This window comes from Epinephelus lanceolatus, chromosome 24 (assembly GCF_041903045.1).
Source record: "Epinephelus lanceolatus isolate andai-2023 chromosome 24, ASM4190304v1, whole genome shotgun sequence".
Classification (NCBI taxonomy): domain Eukaryota; kingdom Metazoa; phylum Chordata; class Actinopteri; order Perciformes; family Serranidae; genus Epinephelus; species Epinephelus lanceolatus.
This window is the reverse complement of record NC_135757.1, coordinates 12,018,671-12,040,123: the sequence shown is the minus strand read 5'-3', so window position 1 is coordinate 12,040,123 and position 21,453 is coordinate 12,018,671. Positions and strand designations below refer to the sequence as shown.

General features: G+C 36.6%; 2 protein-coding genes across 3 annotated transcripts in view; one reads left to right on the top strand and one right to left on the bottom strand.

Annotated features, from left to right (window-relative positions):
* Positions 1–14,302, top strand: part of cfap221 (cilia and flagella associated protein 221) — a 104,674-nt gene extending 90,372 nt beyond the window's left edge. The window contains exons 23-25 of one of the 2 annotated variants that reach the window (XR_013490471.1): positions 418–481; positions 3,287–3,412; positions 13,368–14,302. Coding sequence is in view for 1 of the 2 variants with exons in the window: in XM_078165690.1 (XP_078021816.1) it covers positions 418–445 (28 nt within the window). In the remaining variant the exon portion in view is untranslated. Of the gene's footprint in view, positions 1–417; positions 482–3,286; positions 3,707–13,367 lie in introns of those variants that run through there. The other variant, XM_078165690.1, reaches the window with a different exon arrangement.
* The window catches only part of LOC117250239 (gamma-aminobutyric acid receptor subunit gamma-3-like), a 145,075-nt gene that overhangs the window by 5,992 nt on the left and 117,630 nt on the right, over positions 1–21,453 (bottom strand). Inside the window, exon 9 of the mRNA XM_033616344.2 lies at positions 1,733–1,929. Coding sequence (XP_033472235.2) covers positions 1,733–1,929 — 197 coding nt within the window. The remainder of the gene's footprint in view (positions 1–1,732; positions 1,930–21,453) is intronic.

The following is a 21,453-nucleotide window of genomic DNA, read 5'->3' as shown; positions in this document are numbered from 1 at the left end:
ACACTGGGTGGAAATAATGAAGAGGGAGGGGATCTGGGGAGAGGGAAATGACAGCAGTGGTGGCTGACTCAGTCTTAGTAGATGTGTGCTGCCGCCATTAAAGTGTTCGCGGCAGGTGCAGCCTTGAGAACGCCTACACAGAGCATTAGGCTCTCGCACAGGAGCGATTGCTGGAGAAGAAAGGTTTTCAACTACACACATATAGACACACGTCAGAGAAAACATTGTGCACTGTATATATGTCCACATCCTATGGATCAAAGGCACCTATAGTCAGCAAAGACTTTATTAAATGTTCACTGATACGATTTCAAGAAGTTCATTTTCAGTATATTGAAGACGTCTCTGCAGCAACACTTTGATCACTGTATGACACAATGACGAGACACATTATTTTATTTTTATTTCTTTGTCCAGGCAGCTGCATCACCAGCGTTGGTACTGATCCCATGGGTGCCTGAGGGACTTGATGGCCTCCAAGGTTGGTATGATCCATTAAACAACTGTCCTTACACCAATGACATCATTATTATTATTATTATTATTATTATTGTTACAGTTGTGATACACATGGACATGAAAAAAGCCCCCAACCCCAGAGAGAAAGGCTTCAACATGTTGTGCCTCTCCTGTTTAATTTTATATTTCTTTGTAGCTGTTTTGAGTTGCTTTTGTGGTCATGTGAGTCTTTTTCTGGCCATCTTGTGTCTAAATGTTGTAGTTTTCTGTGTCATTTGGGTCATTCTGTGCATTTTTGTAGTTTTTAAAATATCTATAGCAGCTTTGTGTGTCTCTGTAGTAGTTTTGTGTATACTTGTAGCCCTGTTGAGTCTCTTTGTGGTTACTTTGAGTCTTTTCTGGCCATCTTTATGTCCAATTGTTACTTTTGTGTGTCTTATGGGTCATTTTGTGCGCTTTTGTAGTTGTTTATTGTTTATTTTTGTGGCTGCTTTGTGGCATATGGTGTATCTTTGTAGTCGTTTTGCGTATATTTGTAGTCCTGTTGTGTCTCTTTGTGGTTATCTGAAGTCTTTCTCTGGCCATCTTGTGTCTAATTGTTGTTTTGCATGTCTTTGTAGTCATTTTGCATATCTCACTCTCAATGCATCTGGGGGACGCAGTTTTATTTTTCCTGATAACACTACATTGAGATTACTTTTTGTGAAAGTATTTCTCTCATGTCACAGAAACCTCTGAGAGCACAACTTGTGTTTTGGATATCTCAATATACTGTAGGTGAATCCCTGGCTCTCTGGAGCTCTGTGCTCTGTGCCTGGTGTAAAGACGGTGGGGTCTGCCAGTAGACTATAACTGAATATTCGTAGGCAAGACAGCTGCTAAGTTGCGACGACTACTTGAGATTAGTAGATATTTAGGATCCACGTGTGGGGGTTTGTAGCGGCAAGTTTTTCTTTCGGCTTCTTATGCTCCAATTGTGGGTAGCTGTTCTGAGACTCTTTGTGGTGTTTTGAGTCTTTTTCTGGTCTTCTGGTTGTAATTGTTTTCTGTGTCTTTATTGTGGGTGTGCATGTCTTTGCAGTCATTTGATTTCCATTAGCAATGCAATACAATGCATCCACGTTGCTACATCACATGAAAGATACTGATGAAAGATGCTTCACAGGCTGTTTTATGCTCAAAGAAGAACCTTGGCCTGTGGAGGTGGATGTTAACACAAAGAAAAGGCAAATACAGTCCCTGCCAATTACTCACGCGTTCACCACAGGCTTACCATTCTCTGCGTCTTGGCAGGAGGTCTGCGTATACTGTAGGAGTAGTAGTTGAGCATGGCGTACTCGATCATGGCAGCGAAGACGAACAGGAAGCAGACGGTGACAAACAGGTCCATGGCCGTCACGTAGGACACCCTTGGTAGCGAGTTCCTGGCCACAGTGCTGAGGGTGGTCATGGTCAGCACTGTGGTGATACCTAGGAAGGTAAAGCATGTATGAGGAATGCAGGAACAATACTTTGTAAAGAGAATTCAGTGTGATGATGTGATGAATGGCTGGTCGGCACTGGGGTGACCCATGCAGAAGTCAGTGATTATAGAACATGTGGGCAGAGGTTTATTAATCACCGTTAATAATGCATGTGGGGTATTCTGGATAGATGTCCCCGTTCTTGCATCAATCCTGTCTTGTATTAAACAGCTGCAGTGGTGATTGGCTTTCAGTGAGCTGCAGCAGAATAGTTAAGATGATCAATGCTTCTCCCACAATCTACAATGTGATGAAATTAAGTGTCAGAAATCGATTTGTGGGTTAAGAACCTCTATTATGCAGTGGAGCCACACCAGAATTATGAGGCAAATCCTGACACCTCCTCATGACTGAAACATGACTAGTCTCTGAAGTGGAGTGCAGTGCAGCCATTATTCAGCAAGCATGCAGTTACAATGGCTATGAATTCAATGATGACCAATTAAATGGCAAGTGAAGATTTTTAGACAAAGCTATAATTGAAATGTTTTTTCTGCTGGTAGCACCTTGTTTTAAAGTCGTCAGTTACTTCAAGAGCAAATTAAACATTAAATGTTTTCTCAGATGAAAACCATATTCAAGAAACATGACCAGTCTTACTCAAGTGGCTGGTGTCTTATTTTATTTTTCGCAGTTGTTTAATTCCTTTTTGGCATCAACAACAAAAAGTGTATTTTCCAAGTGAGCTCTACCAAAGAGCTGAGACATTAATTTATAGTAAAAGGGTGTTTTCAGCAATCAAATGTGTAGATGTTTCGTAATACAAGTAAGTAGGTAGAAAAAAAAGTCATATTATAGTGTGTAAAAAAAGGTATTGTATATTGAAAAAAAGACATAGTAAGTTGATAAAACTGGATAGAAAGTTACAAAATATTATGTTCAAGAAAATGTCAAGTAAAGTACATATAGTATAATAAAAAACAACTTATAGTATAATGTCAAAAAACTAGTTTTGTATGTTTAAAAAAACTGACATGTCATAACATAGAATACTGAACGTATACTTTTTAAAAAAAAAAAAATCATGAAAAAATTTAAATAATTCATGGTATGTGTATTAAAAAACTGTTAAGAAAAGTATTGTACAGTAAAAAAAAAAGTCATCTTTTATGTCAAAAAGAAAACCTCAAAGTAAAGTTTTTTTTAGTAGTAAAAAGTAATACTAAACTCTGTATAGTATGTTGAAAAAAGTTAATAGTACATAAAAAAGTCATTGTGTAATATGTTCGAAAAAGTCCTAGAACTGTGTGTCGGAGAAAAACCTCATACTATCTTTCTTTTTGTCTTTCGGCTGCTCACTTCAGGGGTTGCCACAGCGGATCATCTGCCTCCCGATGGTCTACGACCAACAATTGTCCAATTTCCAATGGCACCCTGCTGGTCAAGAGCACCAGAGGCGGTCGTTGTCAACCCGGGCCTCGACCAATCCGGTATGGCAGACATGTTTGTTTTCCGCATCATTGCTTTGGCATAAGTGTTACGTCAGATGCCCTTTCTGATGCAACCCTCACCATTTATCCAAGCTTGGGACCGACATCAGGAGTACATTTAAAAACTGTTCAAAAAGTCATACTATATATGTTGAAAAAAAAGGGAGTATATCCTGTAGTTGTAGTATAGTATGTTGAAAAATTCATAGCATTTTATTTAATCATAAAAAGTTTTTAAAAAAATTGTGTGTATGTTCAAAAAACTGTCAAGAAGTCATAGCATTGTATATTTTTTTTTAAAAAAATCATAGTATATTATGTCGAACAAAGCCATAGTGTAGTATGTCTAAAAAAGTCATATTATAGCACATTAAAAGTCATAGCACATAAAAATGTCACATTATAGCACATAAAAAAAGTCATAGTATAGCACATAAAAAACTCATAGCATAGCACATAAAGAAGTCATAGTATAGCACATAGAAAAGTCATCGTAAGTCATAGTACAGCACACAGAAAATTCATAAAAAAGTCATAGTATAGCACATAAAGTCATAGTATAGCACATAGAAAAGTCATAAAAAGTCATAGTATAGCACATAGAAAAGTCATAAAAAAGTCTTAGTGTAGCACATAGAAAAGTCATAAAAAAGTCTTAGTGTGGCACAGAAACGTCATAAAAAAGTCATAGTATAGCACATAGAAAAGTCATAAAAAAGTCATAGTGTAGCACATAGAAAAGTCATAGCATAGCACATAGAAAAGTCATAGTATTGCACTTAAAAAGTCATAATATAGCATGTAAAAAAGTCATAGCATAGCACATAAAAAAGTCATAGTATAGAACATAGAAAAATCATTGTATAGCACATAGAAAAGTCATAGTATAGCACATAGAAAAGTAAAAAAAAAAGTCTTAGTGTAGCACATAAAAAAGTCATAGCATAGCACGTAGAAAAGTCATAGTATAGCACATAAGAAGTCATAGTATAGCACGTAAAAAAGTCATAGTGTAGCATATAAAAAAGTCATAGTATAGCACGTAAAAAAGTCATAGCATAGCACATAAAAAAGTCATAGCATAGCACGTAGAAAAGTCATAGTATAGCACATAAAAAGTCATAGTATAGCACGTAAAAAAGTCATAGTGTAGCACATAAAAAAATCATAGCATAGCACGTAGAAAAGTCATGGTGTAGCACATAAAAAAGTCATAGCATAGCACGTAGAAAAGTCATAGTATAGCACATAAAAAGTCGTATAGCACGTAAAAAAGTCATAGTGTAGCACATAAAAAAATCATAGCATAGCACGTAGAAAAGTCATGGTGTAGCACATAAAAAAGTCATAGCATAGCACGTAGAAAAGTCATAGTATAGCACATAAAAAGTCGTATAGCACATAAAAAAGTCATAGTGTAGCACATAAAAAAGTCATAGCATAGCATGTAGAAAAGTCATGGTGTAGCACATAAAAAAGTCATAGCATAGCATGTAGAAAAGTCATAGTATAGCACATAAAAAGTCATAGTATAGCATGTAAAAAAGTCATAGTGTAGCAAATAGAAAAGTCATAGCATAGCACATAAAAAAAGTCAGTGTAGCACATAAAAAAGTCATAGTATAGCACATAGAGAAGTCATAAAAAAGTCATAGTATAGCACGTAGAAAAGTCATAGTATAGCACATAAAAAGTCATAGTATAGCACATAGAAAAGTCATCGTATAGCACATAGAAAAGTCATAGTATAGCACATAGAAAAGTCATAAAAAAATCATAGTATAGCACATAGAAAAGTCATGAAAAAAGTCTTAGTATAGCACATAGAAAAGTCATAAAAAAGTCATAGTATAGCACATAGAAAAGTCATCATATAGCACATAGAAAAGTCATAGTATAGCACATAGAAAAGTCATAAAAAAGTCTTAGTGTAGCACATAGAAAAGTCAAAAAAGTCATAGCATAGCACATAGAAAAGTCATAGTATTGCACATAAAAAGTCATAGTATAGCACGTAAAAAAGTCATAGTGTAGCACATAAAAAAGTAATAGCATAGCACATAGAAAAGTCATAGTATAGCACATAAAAAGTCATAGTATAGCATGTAAAAAAAGTCATAGTGTAGCAAATAGAAAAGTCATAGCATAGCACATAAAAAAGTCAGTGTAGCACATAAAGTCATAGTATAGCACATAGAAAAGTCATAAAAAAGTCATAGTATAGCATGTAAAAAAGTCATAGTGTAGCAAATAGAAAAGTCATAGCATAGCACATAAAAAAGTCAGTGTAGCACATAAAAAAGTCATAGTATAGCACATAGAAAAGTCATAAAAAAGTCATAGTATAGCATGTAAAAAAGTCATAGTGTAGCAAATAGAAAAGTCATAGCATAGCACATAAAAAAGTCAGTGTAGCACATAAAAAAGTCATAGTATAGCACATAGAAAAGTCATAAAAAAGTCATAGTATAGCATGTAAAAAAGTCATAGTGTAGCAAATAGAAAAGTCATAGCATAGCACATAAAAAAGTCAGTGTAGCACATAAAAAAGTCATAGTATAGCACATAGAGAAGTCATAAAAAAGTCATAGTATAGCACATAAAAAGTCATAGTATAACACATAGAAAAGTCATCGTATAGCACATAGAAAAGTCATAGTATAGCACATAGAAAAGTCATAAAAAAGTCATAGTATAGCACATAGAAAAGTCATGAAAAAAGTCTTAGTATAGCACATAGAAAAGTCATAAAAAAGTCATAGTATAGCACATAGAAAAGTCATAAAAAAGTCTTAGTGTAGCACATAGAAAAGTCAAAAAAGTCATAGCATAGCACATAGAAAAGTCATAGTATTGCACATAAAAAGTCATAGTATAGCACGTAAAAAAGTTATAGTGTAGCACATAAAAAAGTCATAGCATAGCACGTAGAAAAGTCATAGTATAGCACATAAAAAGTCATAGTATAGCATGTAAAAAAGTCATAGTATAGCACATAGAAAAGTCATAAAAAAGTCATAGTATAGCACATAGAAAAGTCATGAAAAAAGTCTTAGTATAGCACATAGAAAAGTCATAAAAAAGTCATAGTATAGCACATAGAAAAGTCATCATATAGCACATAGAAAAGTCATAGTATAGCACATAGAAAAGTCATAAAAAAGTCTTAGTGTAGCACATAGAAAAGTCAAAAAAGTCATAGCATAGCACATAGAAAAGTTATAGTATTGCACATAAAAAGTCATAGTATAGCACGTAGAAAAGTCATAGTATAGCACATAAAAAGTCATAGTATAGCATGTAAAAAAAGTCATAGTGTAGCAAATAGAAAAGTCATAGCATAGCACATAAAAAAGTCAGTGTAGCACATAAAAAAGTCATAGTATAGCACATAGAAAAGTCATAAAAAAGTCATAGTATAGCATGTAAAAAAGTCATAGTATAACACATAGAAAAGTCATCGTATAGCACATAGAAAAGTCATAGTATAGCACATAGAAAAGTCATAAAAAAGTCATAGTATAGCACAGAAAAGTCATGAAAAAAGTCTTAGTATAGCACATAGAAAAGTCATAAAAAAGTCATAGTATAGCACATAGAAAAGTCATAAAAAAGTCTTAGTGTAGCACATAGAAAAGTCAAAAAAGTCATAGCATAGCACATAGAAAAGTCATAGTATTGCACATAAAAAGTCATAGTATAGCACGTAAAAAAGTCATAGTATAGCACACAAAAAAGTCCCAGTATAGCACATAGAAAAGTCATAGTATAGCACATAGAAAAGTCATAGTATAGCACATAGAAAAGTCATAGTATAGGACATAAAGTCATAGTATAGCACATAAAAAAAGTCATAGCATAGCACATAGAAAAGTCATAGTATTGCACATAAAAAGTCATAGTATAGCACGTAAAAAAGTCATAGTGTAGCACATAAAAAAGTCATAGCATAGCACATAGAAAAGTCATAAAAAAGTCATAGTATAGGACATAAAGTCATAGTATAGCACATAAAAAAAGTCATAGTATAGCACATAGAAAAGTCATCATATAGCACATAGAAAAGTCATAAAGTCTTAGTGTAGCACATAGAAAAGTCAAAAAAGTCATAGCATAGCACATAGAAAAGTCATAGTATTGCACATAAAAAGTCATAGTATAGCACGTAAAAAAGTCATAGTATAGCACATAAAAAAGTCCTAGTATAGCACATAGAAAAGTCATAGTATAGCACATAGAAAAGTCATAGTATAGGACATAAAGTCATAGTATAGCACATAAAAAAAGTCATAGCATAGCACATAGAAAAGTCATAGTATTGCACATAAAAAGTCATAGTATAGCACGTAAAAAAGTCATAGTGTAGCACATAAAAAAGTCATAGCATAGCACATAGAAAAGTCATAAAAAAGTCACAGTATAGGACATAAAGTCATAGTATAGCACATAAAAAAAGTCATAGTATAGCACATAGAAAAGTCATCATATAGCACATAGAAAAGTCATAGTATAGCACATAAAAAAGTCAGTGTAGCACAAAAATGTCATAGTGTAGCACATAAAAAAGTCAGTGTAGCACATAAAAAAGTCATAGCATAGCACGTAGAAAAGTCAGTGTAGCACATAAGTCATAGTATAGCACATAGAAAGGTCATAGTATAGCACATAAAAAAGTCATAGTATAGCACATAGAAAAGTCATAGTATAGCACATAGAAAAGTCATAAAAAAGTCTTAGTGTAGCACATAAAAAAGTCATAGCATAGCACGTAGAAAAGTCATAGTATAGCACATAGAAAAGTCATCATATAGCATATAGAAAAGTCATAGTATTGCACATAAAAAGTCATAGTATAGCAAATAGCAAAGTCAAAAAAGTCATAGTGTAGCACATAAAAAAGTCATAGCATAGCACGTAGAAAAGTCATCGTATAGCACACAGAAAAGGCATAGTATAGTACATAAAAAGTCATAGTATAGCACGTAAAAAAGTCATAGTGTAGCACATAAAAAAGTCATAGCATAGCACATAAAAAGTCATAGTATAGCATGTAAAAAAGTCATAGTATAGCACGTAAAAAAGTCATAGTGTAGCACATAAAAAAAAGTCATAGCATAGCATGTAAAGAAGTCATGGTGTAGCACATAAAAAAGTCATGGTGTAGCACATAAAAAAGTCATAGCATAGCACATAGAAAAGTCATAGTATAGCACATAAAAAAGTCAAAGTGTAGCACAAAAATGTCATAGTGTAGCACATAAAAAAGTCATAGTGTAGCACATAAAAAAGTCATAGTATAGCTCATAAAAAAGTCATAGGATAGCACATAGGATAGGATAACACACAGATAATTCATCATATGTATGTTTCAGAAACTGTTACGAAAAATAATAGTATTGTATATTCAAAACCCCCTCAAAAGTCAGAGTATAGTATATTTTTTAAAAGTCATGGTAAAGTGTGTTGAAAAAAATTAAAACAGTAAGTGTTAAGGATGTCCAAAAAGAAAAGTCATAGTATAGTAAGTAACAAACAACAAACAAAACAAACAAAAAAAAAAAAAACAAGAAATAATATAGTATGTCGTAAAGAGTCATGGTATAGCATGTAGAAATAAAGTGTAATATGTTGAAAATAGTATATTATAGCGTGTAAAAAAAAGTGTAGTATGTCCAAAGAATTTTTAAAAAGTCATAGTAAAGTATCACAAAAAAAAGTGTTTTATAGTACAGTGAAAAAGTGTAGTATGCTAAAAGAAAAATTGATAGTATAGCAGTTTTTAAAAAGTTGTAGTGTGTTGAAAACTATAACACAGTAAGACTATAGCATGTCAAAAAGGTCATAGTATAGTATGTCCCATTGTAATTGTTTTTTTTTTTTTTTTAAAACCTGTATCTGTCTTTCCATCTATAGATACACACATACACAGACATATGTGTCGGCAGGATAGCTCAGTGGTTAAAGCCACTAGCTGTGGCACGGGAGACCGGGGTTCAAATCCCGGGCAGGACAGGGACCAATGCTGCCTACCTTAGCTTAGGAATATGCTACGGCGAGGAGGAGTCAGGACGCCAAGAAAAGTGGGGATGTCAACATCATCCCCACATCAAATTGAATATTAGAACATAGAAGCATTACAACTATAGTAAATATGTAAGTGTAACAGTAACTAAAACACTAGTCTACCATAGTGATAGACATAAAGACACACTGGTGGATGATCGATAATACGGCTCCATGGTGTCCTCCAGACCTGGCGTATACTGAGGTAGCTAGGTAGCAATAATAACAAGTGATAAAATAGTAAATAGCAAATTAGAAAATACTAATGTAGAAAAAAAGTAGTCGTGAGTTGTTTTTTTTTTTGTTGTTCTTGTACTTCAAGTCCTATACCTGTAAGTTTTCTACAAAACTAATTTAACCTACTTTTTTTTTAACTACTTTACTTACCATATTAGTATTTTCTATATACTATTTTTTTTTTACCATACTACAGCTACTATATATTAGTATTTTCTAATTTGCTATATACTATTTTATCACTTGTTATTATTGCTACCTAGCTACCTCAGTATACGCCAGGTCTGGAGGACACCATGGAGCCGTATTATCGATCATCCACCAGTGTGTCTTTATGTCTATCACTATGGTAGACTAGTGTTTTAGTTACAGTTACATATTTACTATAGTTGTAATGCTTCTATGTTCTAATATTCAATTTGATGTGGGGATGATGTTGACATCCCCACTTTTCTTGGCGTCCTGACTCCTCCTCGCCGTAGCGTATTCCTAAACTAAGGTAGGCAGCATTGGTCCCTGTCCTGCCCGGGATTTGAACCCCGGTCTCCCGTGCCACAGCTAGTGGCTTTAACCACTGAGCTATCCTGCCTACACATATGTCACCGTGTATGTGTGTATCTATAGATGGAAAGACAGATACAGATTTAAAAAAAAAAAAAAAACAAAAAAAAAAAAACAATTACAATGGGACATACTATACTATGACCTTTTTGACATGCTATAGTCTTACTGTGTTATAGTTTTCAACACACTACAACTTTCTAAAAATATACTATACTATCATTTTTTTTTTATGTAGCATACTACACTTCACCATACTATAAAACACTTTTTTGTCATACTTTACTATGACTTTTAAAAAATTCTTTGGACATACTACACTTTTTTTTTCTTTCGCGCTATACTATAATATTTTCAACATATTACACTTTATTTCTACATGCTATGCCACGACTCTACGACATACAGTGCTATTTTTTTGACATACTTCACTATGTGCTATACGATGACTTTTCTATGTGCTATACTATGACTTTTTTATGACTTTTTCATGTGCTACACTTTGACTTTTTATGTGTTATACTATGACTTCACTATGTGCTACACCATGACTTTTTTATGTGCTACACTATGACTTTTCTATGTGCTATACGATGACTTTTTTATGTGCTACACTATGACTTTTCTATGTGCTATATGATGACTTTTTTTATGTGCTATACTATGACTTTATGTGCTACACTATGACTTTTTCATGTGCTACACTATGACTTTATGTTCTATACTTTGACTTTATGTGCAATATTATGACTTTTCTATGTGCTACACTGACTTTTCTATGTGCTATACTATGATTTATAACTTTTTTATATGCTACACTATGACTTTTTTATGTGCTATACTGTGACTTTTTTATCTGCTATACTATGATGTTTTTATGTGCTACACTATGACTTTTTTTATGACATACTACACACACTTTACCATGACTTTTAAAAAATATACTATACTCTGATTTTTGAGGGGATTTTGAATATAACTACTATGCTACTACTACTATAACCACTGAGCTATCCTGCCTACATATGTCTCTGTGTATGTGTGTATCTATAGATGGAAAGACAGATACAGATTTTAAATAAATAAATAAATAAATTACGACATACTATACTGCCTATCTAACATACTATGAGGGTTTTCTTTGGACATATTACACTTGTTTGACATGCTATACTATTTTTTTCCCCCAACATATTACACTGACTTTATTTCTACATGCTATACCAAGACTTTTTATGACATACTATATTATTTATTGAGTTATGTTTTTTTTTGACATGCTATAGTCTTACTGTTTTATATTTTTTCAACACACTACACTTTGACTTTTTAAAAATATACTATACTATCGATTTTTTTTTTTTTTTAAACATACTACACTGACTTTTGAGGTTTTTTTTGACATGCTATGATATGACTTTTTCACCATACTACAGTATGTAACAGTTTTTTGACAGACTTTTTAAAAATTCTTTGGACATACTACACTTTTTTTTTTTTGCGCTATATAATAATATTTTCAACATATTACACTTTATTTCTACATACTATACCATGACTCTTGACGACATACTATATTATTTCTTTTTTTTGTTTGTTTGTTTTTTACATACTATACTATGACTTTTTTTTGGACATGCTTAACTCTTACTGTTTAAATTTTTTTTAACAAATTATACTGACTTTAAAAATATACTATACTCTGACTTTTGAAGGTTTTTTGACTTTCTATGCGCTATACTATGACTTTTCTATGTGCTATACTCTTTTCATAAATAAAAATAAATAAAAGTCATGAATAAAAGTCACAGTATAGTGTGTCATGAACAAAAGTCATAGTATAGTGTGTCATTAGGGTTGGGATCCGGATCCGGTTCTTTTTTTCGGAACCGGGTCCAAAGTTCCGGAACTGGTTCCATCACATTTGGAGTAACGGTTCCTGCAAATGGTTCCTAGATGGGGGAAAAAAAAAAAAAAAAGGCCACGTGCATTTCCATTGGAGTGCAGCACGGACCGCATATTTCTTTCCGAACCCAACCGAGCCTGACAATATTTAATGACTAAAGCACAGAGTTTGTGTCACACAGTTGTTATGGATACAGGCTATTTAACAGGCCGGGCGTGCGCCGTGGGTGCTCAGCGGAGAGGGAGACCTCTGTGTTTGAGACGGGAGCGGACGGCGGGAGGTCCGATGCTTCCAGCGAGAGGAGAGGGAGAAATATAACAAAATAAGATAAAATAGGAAAAACCTGTCTCCCTCTTATAATTAATTTTCAGCGTTTAATCAAGGCGGAGGCGGGCGGCGAGAGGTCCGATGCTTCCAGCGAGGGGAGCGGTGTGTGTTCTGTTCAGGTGTTGTCACGTAAATAACAGTGCCCAAGCATGAATGCATATAAGTATTTTTTATTACATTGCTGTGGTTAATTTGAGGTAATAGTGTTACTGTAGAAATCACAGAATCACTTTTTGTTATATATTCTCAGGGAGATGATACAAGCTCTAAATCTGAAATACACACCACACACAAATGTGTATTTTCATCTAATTGTACTGTGCAACAGTTAGAATAAAGTTTTTGTTTTTGTATGATTACATTTGTGTTTATTATATACTTGTTTAAGTATAGCAAGTATAATGAATATAATGTAGGAATCGATAAGAGGAATCGATAAGGAATTGGACCGTTAAGAAGGAATCGGTATTGTTAAAATCCTAAGGAGTCCCAACCCTATGTGTCATGAATAAAAGTCATAGTATAGTGTGTCATGAATAAAGGTCATAGTATAGTGTGTCATGAATAAAAGTTACAGTATAGTGTGTGTTGGGATTCACTGGACCACAGATGATTTGTCATTTGTTAAAATCTAAACTGGACATGTGAAGGTTTTACCTCTTGCCATCTGATATGGTGAGAGATGTTCTTTGTTCCTCAACAGAGGACAGTTATTTGACACAGTTCTCCACAGGAGGTCCCACTTCACACCTCTTTGAGAGACAAGTCTCAAAACGTGATTAGACAGGACTTTTACAGTGACATGTCCCTCTGCGATGTCACCAAGCAAACTTCAGATTATTTCTGCTCCCTTCACTACAGTCTCTCTCTTGCTCCTGGGCCATTGGCCGGCCCAGACAGTCATCTCTTCGTCCTGAGCTGTGTATCAGCCCAGACAGGCCTCCTCTTTCTCCTGGGCTGCCAACAAGCTCAGACCCTTGCTCCTTGCCCCCGAACCATCAGGGGGGGGGGGCAATTGCTCACAGACTCTCCTTCTCCTGGACCATGACTTGCCCTTGCTCACGGCAGAAGCAAACCTGAACCAGAGAAGTTAGAGGTGCAAACATAAGGTTTGCAACTAACTTTCCAGCAACAAGGAGAACCAAGTTGAGTTAGCACTCCAACGTCTAACCTGCACGGACCCCAAGTGACCAGCTTCCTCGGATCTGCACCTTTGGAACAAGGACACAACAAAGACTGCATCTGGAACCACAGCTCTTTCCAGCCTTCCTCTGCTGGCTAACAAAAGCAGCACACCACCAAGCGACTCTTTCTTCCATCCATTCAAGGATCAGTAATGTAACTGTGAGCTTACTACACATTTAGTGAGAATGTGTTACTGATTTACTGTACTTCCTTTATATCATATAAAAAAAATGAATGAATTCTTTTACTACTACTTTATATGACTATTACTGATGTCTGCTGCTAAATTCAGCTTCATGTTTCACTCAGAACAATTTTTAATAAATCAGAAGTTAAAAAAAATGTGTAAACTGCATCGTTAACGCAGACGAGCGGGGGATTACCTGGGAAACATCACATTTATTCACTTTACATGGAGCTACAGTTAATACTGAATTATGTTAAATGTTTGCTGAATGTGTTAGTGTCTCGTCATAAGTCATCAGAAATCAGAAATCATCTTCAGAAGGAGCAGATGTTACCTTTAGCCCGCTTGGGACATGTTAAAGCTAACAATATTTTAACAGGGCAAGGCAAGCTAATTGCTAACGTGCTCGGTTGAAAAGGAAAAAAAAAACAACAATGCTTTGAGATGGCTGTCAGAGACGGCAGAGGTATGATCACATAATGTCATCTCAGGTATAACAGGTGGTGTGTTCCACGTTTTTAGTACTGTAAACAAACTGTTACCATTGGAAATCAATGGTTAATAGTGGAGACACCAAAACTGTTTTTTGTTTTGGCTTTTAACATGGGGGACTTGCTTCTGTTGCCAATGGCCATTTAAGGAACTGCAGTTGTTGGCTTAATTTTTTAGCCTCGGAGGTTGCCACTTAATAAAAACATTGTAAAAAATGTCATAGTATCGTATGCAATAGAAAAGCCAAAGTCTAGTATGCCATAAAAACATCATAAAAACTGTCACTTAAAAGTCAAATAAAATAAATAAATAAAATAAAAAAATTATAAATATACTAAACTAATTAAAAAATAATAATTATAATATGCCATTAAGAAATTCATGAAAAGTCATGAACTAGAATTACTGCCTAGCAGCTATGTCACATTAAAGTTAAAAAAAAAAAATTCAGAGTATAGCCTAAAAAAAGTAATAATATGACAAAAAAGTGTTATAAAAATCTTAAAACTGTTGACTGTGGTCATTTTAAAAGGTATTTTAGTATAGCCTGTTATATAGTTTGTCACAAAAAAATCTTGTATGTAATAAATTAGTCACAAAAAAGCCATAGTATAGTATGACATAAAAACAACTTCATATAGTATGTTAAAAATAAGTCATAAAAGTTGTAAAATAAAAAAAATGAAAATAAAAAAGTGCTATAAAAATAGCACTGTAACTGCATGTCATAGCATGTAATTACAATGAAATAGATGGGAGCAGCTTAATGCTCAAATGTCACAGTAAAGTATACCTCTAAAAATGTCATGGCGTAGCATGTCATAAAAATATGTCATTAATATTGCATCCTGCATTCATTGCATTCATAATGCATTCATTAGTCAGCCTCTGAAGAGGTAAAGCGCTCATCACTCCACTTGTCTTTTAATGACAGTGATGAATGATGGAGATGAAGCTGTAACACTTGTATTAGCTTGACCATGATGGTGAAAACTCACAATGAATTGAAAATGTGTAATGTGCAGGTTAGGAAAATACTGCCAATCACCAATCAGCTGCTTGATTCTGATCACTGCAACGGCTGAGTGTCTTCAGGAGACAACTAACCGTTTCTAAAATAGATGTTAAATTGTTAAAGTGGCTGTTATGAATATCAATAATTACCTGTCACACAGGTAAATAAGTTGTTGTGTCATCAGTGCCATTGTTTGAGAAATGACTCCCCATGGTGTCTTGAAGGAGAATATTGTGTTCACTTGGTGAAATTAAATCAATTCTTTAAAAGAGAGATGAACCTAGTGACACTAATGCCCACTGGGGGCATCGATATCTACCGCTGTGACACACGCATCTTTCTCGTAAGCTCACCATCTTTCCCTCTCATCTTCTCCATGCTGCGCCTCACCCCCTCCTCCCCCTCTCCATTCCTTTCTCTCTCCCTCTCTCCTCTGTCTCTTTCATCCTCATCTCCCACGTCTTTCATGGCAGAGTGTGCCACTGTTTTCGCCTGTGGTTTCCATAGAGACGAGTTGCTCCCATCTATTTCAAGCTACCTCCTCTGGTCTAGTGCTCGTCTAGACTTTGTGTTTTTTCGCCCGCTCATTAGATTTAAGTGCCAAACTAGGTAAATGGACAACTCTCTGCTCCTAATACCTGACTATCTCTTCAAATCCTATTGTACTGTAAACTGTGTGATCTCAAGAAAACAGCAAATGCATCCACCACTATTTCTTCTTTTAGTTTCTTTATCTCGACCTACCCACCAAAGCTACCCCACCGGCTGCTCACAGTTTGGGCTGCTATTCCAAACCAAGGCCACCAGTTTTCTTTGTACAGTTTAATTCATTCTGTCGAAATTGTCACTACATGATGCCATAGCAACCGGGTGATTCCTGTCGGTGCAGGCGATCTGAACAACACGACGCCTCACAGCTACAGACAGAAAACAAGGGCCATCACTTCGAAGTGAGAAAAGCTCCGGTGCATATGCCTGTGCAAAGCAAATATGCTGCAGAGTGCTGAATAATATTGATAGTGTGATCACAGCAATAAGACGGAACAGATTTCTTTTTTCTTTTTTACATGCATTTGCAAAATAAGATTTCAAAGATGTGATATTTGTTGCCACAATATGCTAACAAATATCAGACGCTGACCTTTGTTATCTGTCCGGGGGTAAACCAGGTGGAACAGACCACAGCTTGTGTTCATGGAGCATCTATAAATAGTGCTGAGGGAGTACCAGTCAGGGATCAGTGGCCAGGTCACAAGACTGCATGGGTTTTATTACGGCTACAGACTTAATCTGTTCTGAGAACAGCAGTTTTTCGATTTTTATTAAAGAAAAAAAATTGGGACATTGAATTTGTCGATAGATTAAAGCTGCAGTTTCTAACTTTCCCCGTTTGTATTGCCTCATTTTCTCAGTCGTCTGACTTGCCTCACAACAGGGTGGGTGTCATTATTGTTTGTATCAGTGTGTTTGTTTTGAATAGCGAGAAGAAAGCTTAGAGATCACAGCAGCCCAAAATAACAGTGAATATACTGTATGTGTTCTGACAAAGTAGGTTAATGGAAAGTTGAAATTACTCAGAACAGTTGAACTGGAATAAAACTGTGTATTACTTGTAAAAAGGGGAAGGCGTTCCTGTTTAGAGCTGTGAAGCACATCTTCCATCACGTCGACACAAAGAAAAATACAGCGTACATCGGAGATGACAGTCTCCTCGGCGAGAGCTTGTTTGTTTGTGGTAATTATGCTGATGTTTTCAAATTAATGTGCTGGTGATTGAGGTTAAAATGCTTCACATGGCAACTTCAATCTAATCTGATTAAAGGTGTTTCACGGGCGCTGGAGAAGCCTCGACTTTAAGCCGCATCCTCCATGCATGTAATCAGTCAGATGGCCCTACATGAGCGCCCTCTGACCAAGGAGGCACTTGGGACTAAACAACCTGGAGTAAGTCCACACCTCTAGAATTTATTTACTCAGTCAGCCTGTCTTCTGTGGGCCATGATAGATGAGGAGACTTTAAAGGAGATCTGTTATGCTTATTATCAGCTTCATACTTGTATTTAAAGTTTCTAGAACATGTTTACATGCTTAAATGTTCAAAAAACACTTTGTATTTCTCTACTTTCTGTGCTCCAGTCTGCTCTGATTGGTCATTGTTTCCAGGTCTTCCATATCTCTGTGTCGCTGCACTGTCACTGCAGCTGGGGAATGACAGTAACAGAGAATAGCGGCATTTTCTAGCGTGACAAATCACCACACACCCGGACATGTCGGGAGAAATTCAAAACTGCAACCAAGTTTACATGTTTCTCTAAAGTTAGCATGTAGCTACATTTAGCAGTGTAAGCTACGTGACATAAACACCCGCAGAAGTGTGCCTGGAGCAGATGACCATATAAGGACATACATCACACTATGACCATGACCTCATTGCTAGAGCAGAAAAAATGTTTGAAACGCAGTGTTCAGAACGGTGGGATACCTGAAGTTGCTAATAGTTTCTGCTATTGGTAAACTTAATTTTATTTTGTTGGAATTAGTGACTGCTACCATTAAACCCTAGAAAAACATGGCCCGTCATATAGCAGGTTTGTCCCTGTGGTGAAAGGAGCATCTGATTTAGATTCTCCCATCTCGTCACAGCACAGTTTGAGGGACTGAAGTACTTCCACCTATCTTTACCTCACTGCCTTCTTGGTGGAGTTCCCATAAGGAACACTGTCAGCTCGTACACCTGAGCTGACTTATCACCATTGACAGATATTTGTGTGAATGATGGCTCTCGCAGGGAAACCTTTTTTTAAATGTTTTTCACTGCCACACCCACATCAGGAGGAATAAGCTTCTTTTGTTGCCAGTGCTTGCTGCTAGCCAGGGCCCAATATTTGGGATAGATAAATACTAAACAAACTGGGTGTTGCCGGGGTATTGGAGCAGTTTTTTGGTTTAAAACTGTTCCAATGAAAACTGTGATTTGCCTCTAGCTTTCTAACAAAACCCCAAAATCTCAGAATTGCTAGATTTCAGACAATCCTTTTTTGTGACTGTGGTGAACTGCTCCTTTAAGTGAAGTGAACTCTTCACCCACTTTAATCAACTCCAATTCTCTTTTACTCTCCACAGCTCTACATTCTCAGCTTGTGCCCTGAGGTGGGTTTATTTCCCACCAACAACCCCCCTCCTGTATCTCTGTCAAGATCCATCTGAGCTGCACAGATTGAGGTCTAATGGGAATCAACCGCAGCTCTCTTCCTTCCACCTTGCTGCTATCCACACATCCTGCTGCCGAAGAAGCAGCAGCTGAGTGACAGCTCTTTGGAAAAACCACCTGGAACATGTTAGCAGCTTGTCAAGGGACGGTGCCTTGAGGGGTTGGGTGGGGGCAGCGGCATCACCTGCCTTTTTCTTGCACTTCAACCTCTCGGCGAACCTCCTCCCTCCTCCTGACATTTCTCCCTGCCGCTACATGCGAGAGGCCTTCACTGCATTTTACACTCTCTTATTGTCCCTCTGTTGAGCCCATCCTTTCCTCCTCTTATCTCTCCTCTCCCTCTTTCAGCCTTGGGATCAGGTCTCAGACCGACCTGAAAACGGGGCCAATGTAGTACAGAAGAAAGGCTAAATGACTTTCTGTCCTTGAGCTGAATGTGGATGTTTATCAGGACTGGGACAGCTTGCTTCTCTGCTACCTGTTGTTTGAGGGAGATCACAGGCCTTTCACTGCCTTTGATATCACACCACCACCCATGTACTCTAAGCCTTGACGGCAGTTGGTTGTAGTCTATGCAGACAGACAGACAGGTTGACAGAGTGATGGAGACAGCTGCAGTGGCAAGCTGCTGCAACTGTGATGCAGTGACCCTACATTTTTCCTGCACAGCTTAGCCAAATTAACATGAAGTAAAACCTCTCCAATTACATCTTATGAGACTATAAAATCTAATTAATCAGCTTTTGGAAAAGAGCAAGACATCAGCACATATCTGCAGACCACTCTGAAAATAAACCTTTGCCTTGCTGTCTCTCTCTTCACACTGTTTTGATGTTCAACTGTCACCGTGTCAACTCTCATCAACATAACATCCAAAGTAAGCTGAGCAGAATGCCAAGCACAATCTCTTATTATGATCAGCTTTCATTAACGGACCAAGAGAAGTAACGCTCCATTTGGCTAGGAGCATGCTTCAGTCATAACGCCAGCTTATTATTGAATTCGATGCAACATGAGACGACTTTATTGTTCAGCTATCAGTGAACTTTTTTCTTTGGGCTTGATGAAGAATAGGGACGGACAGAACTGCAATATAACTTCTTTATTACCACTGAGGCGTTCCAGATGACCTTCTGTGATACTGGCTGACTGGCAGGCTGATGGAGGGCGGGAGGGACCGAGTGGAATTAAAGTACTTCAGAGTTGTGAGTGCCACCGCTTTGGCAAGTGGCATCAGGAAGTGAAGGTGGCTGGGGGTTGGAAAGGTCGGATCAGATTGAGCACTCAGGTTAAGTGAGTTAATTAGTTCAAGTCTAAACTCCGTCAACATATTTTTACCACAGCGGCAGAAAGCAAAGCACCGTAGCTGACGACAGAGGGGAGCAAACTTCCTAGGTTTTGTTTCTTGAGTGTGTTGTCTCTCTGAATAAAGAGATTTTTGCGAGTCAGTGAACGCCGCGCTGGCAGAACTCTTCATGAGTTGTTCTTTACCTCAGCAGCAGTTTGTGGAGTTTGAGTCGCAACTGATCGGTAGAGCCAATCAGAGCTGATGCTGCAGAGGTGAGTGAATGCAAATTTTTAGACCGAGCATTGAATAACCAAACATATTATATAAATAAAAGCGCTCCCAATGAATGGCCCCAGTGGGCAGTGCATTGATAACTATTAAGTACTAGTAGAGTAAATGGACATAAGTCAGTTGTTTCATTTTGAATTGGCTAGTATTTCTCAAATCCGTAGATTAAATTAAGGTAAACCAGCTATGGAATAAGTAGCCAGTAAATTTATAAAGGATTAAAGCAAGTGATAAAATGACGTAGGGCCTATTTGCATATTGGTAAAGATTACATTTTAAATGAAGAAATTGGGAAACTTTTATTTGTCAAGATTTTTCCGAGAAGTTCATTTTTTATCATTATATTTTAAATGACAGCAGGTTGTCTTTAACCATTCAGCACTGATCACAATTTTCTTGGATGAAGGTCAGCTCCTTTGTGTTCTGTGTGTGTGTTTATAACCTGCTGTCAAGTTTGCAAGCTTTTGTTTCACTTCTGTTTGAATCTAATATTAGCCAGCAGCATGGCCTTGGGGACGGCAGTATCAGTCCGTTGTGTCCAGACCGAAATGTCCCATCTACTGTTGAATGGATTGCTATTAAACTTGGTACAAATAATCATGTAGCTTTTCATCTAGTGTCATCATCAGGTCAGAATTTAATTTGGTCTAAAACTAAAGGCCTCAGCTGTGCTTTGTGTTTGGTGCTAATTGCAAGGTCAGCTCAGTGATGATGAACCAAAGTAGGAGATCACAGGTCACAGTGTTCTGCATGAAGGTGCTCATGTTTTTGGTGATTGGTGATTTGAACATACGCATTTCCAGCTAATGAACGCATGCTACCAGCTACCAGCATGTCAGTATTGTTAACAGGTGTTGTGTTGACAACTGTTCCCTGTCGAGATGAGTTCCCCCCTACCTCAATCTGAACCAAAGCTTATCCCTAACCCTAACCATAGAGGGGGATGCTACAGGAAACAACAGCTGGTTAACTTCAGCCACATCAGTTACAAAGTTTGGTCAATTTTAATCTGTGTGGACTGAGCTTTGCGCTTGTTCTTCTGAAGTGTGCAACACTGGCAGAAGAAAATACACATATGGCTTTAAAGACTGCAGTGTCAATCCCACCCTCATTCCCAGCAGGGTGGAGAGGGAGCTCTCCACACTCTGACCAAACAAAGCTAGTGGGCCAACATCAGTCTCACGGTACATAAAACGTGTGCTTGGCAGCTTACAGCAGCCATCTAGCACCTCTTTGACCTTTCCTTGAGGTTGAGGAAGGTGCCCAAAAATTGAAGACCTC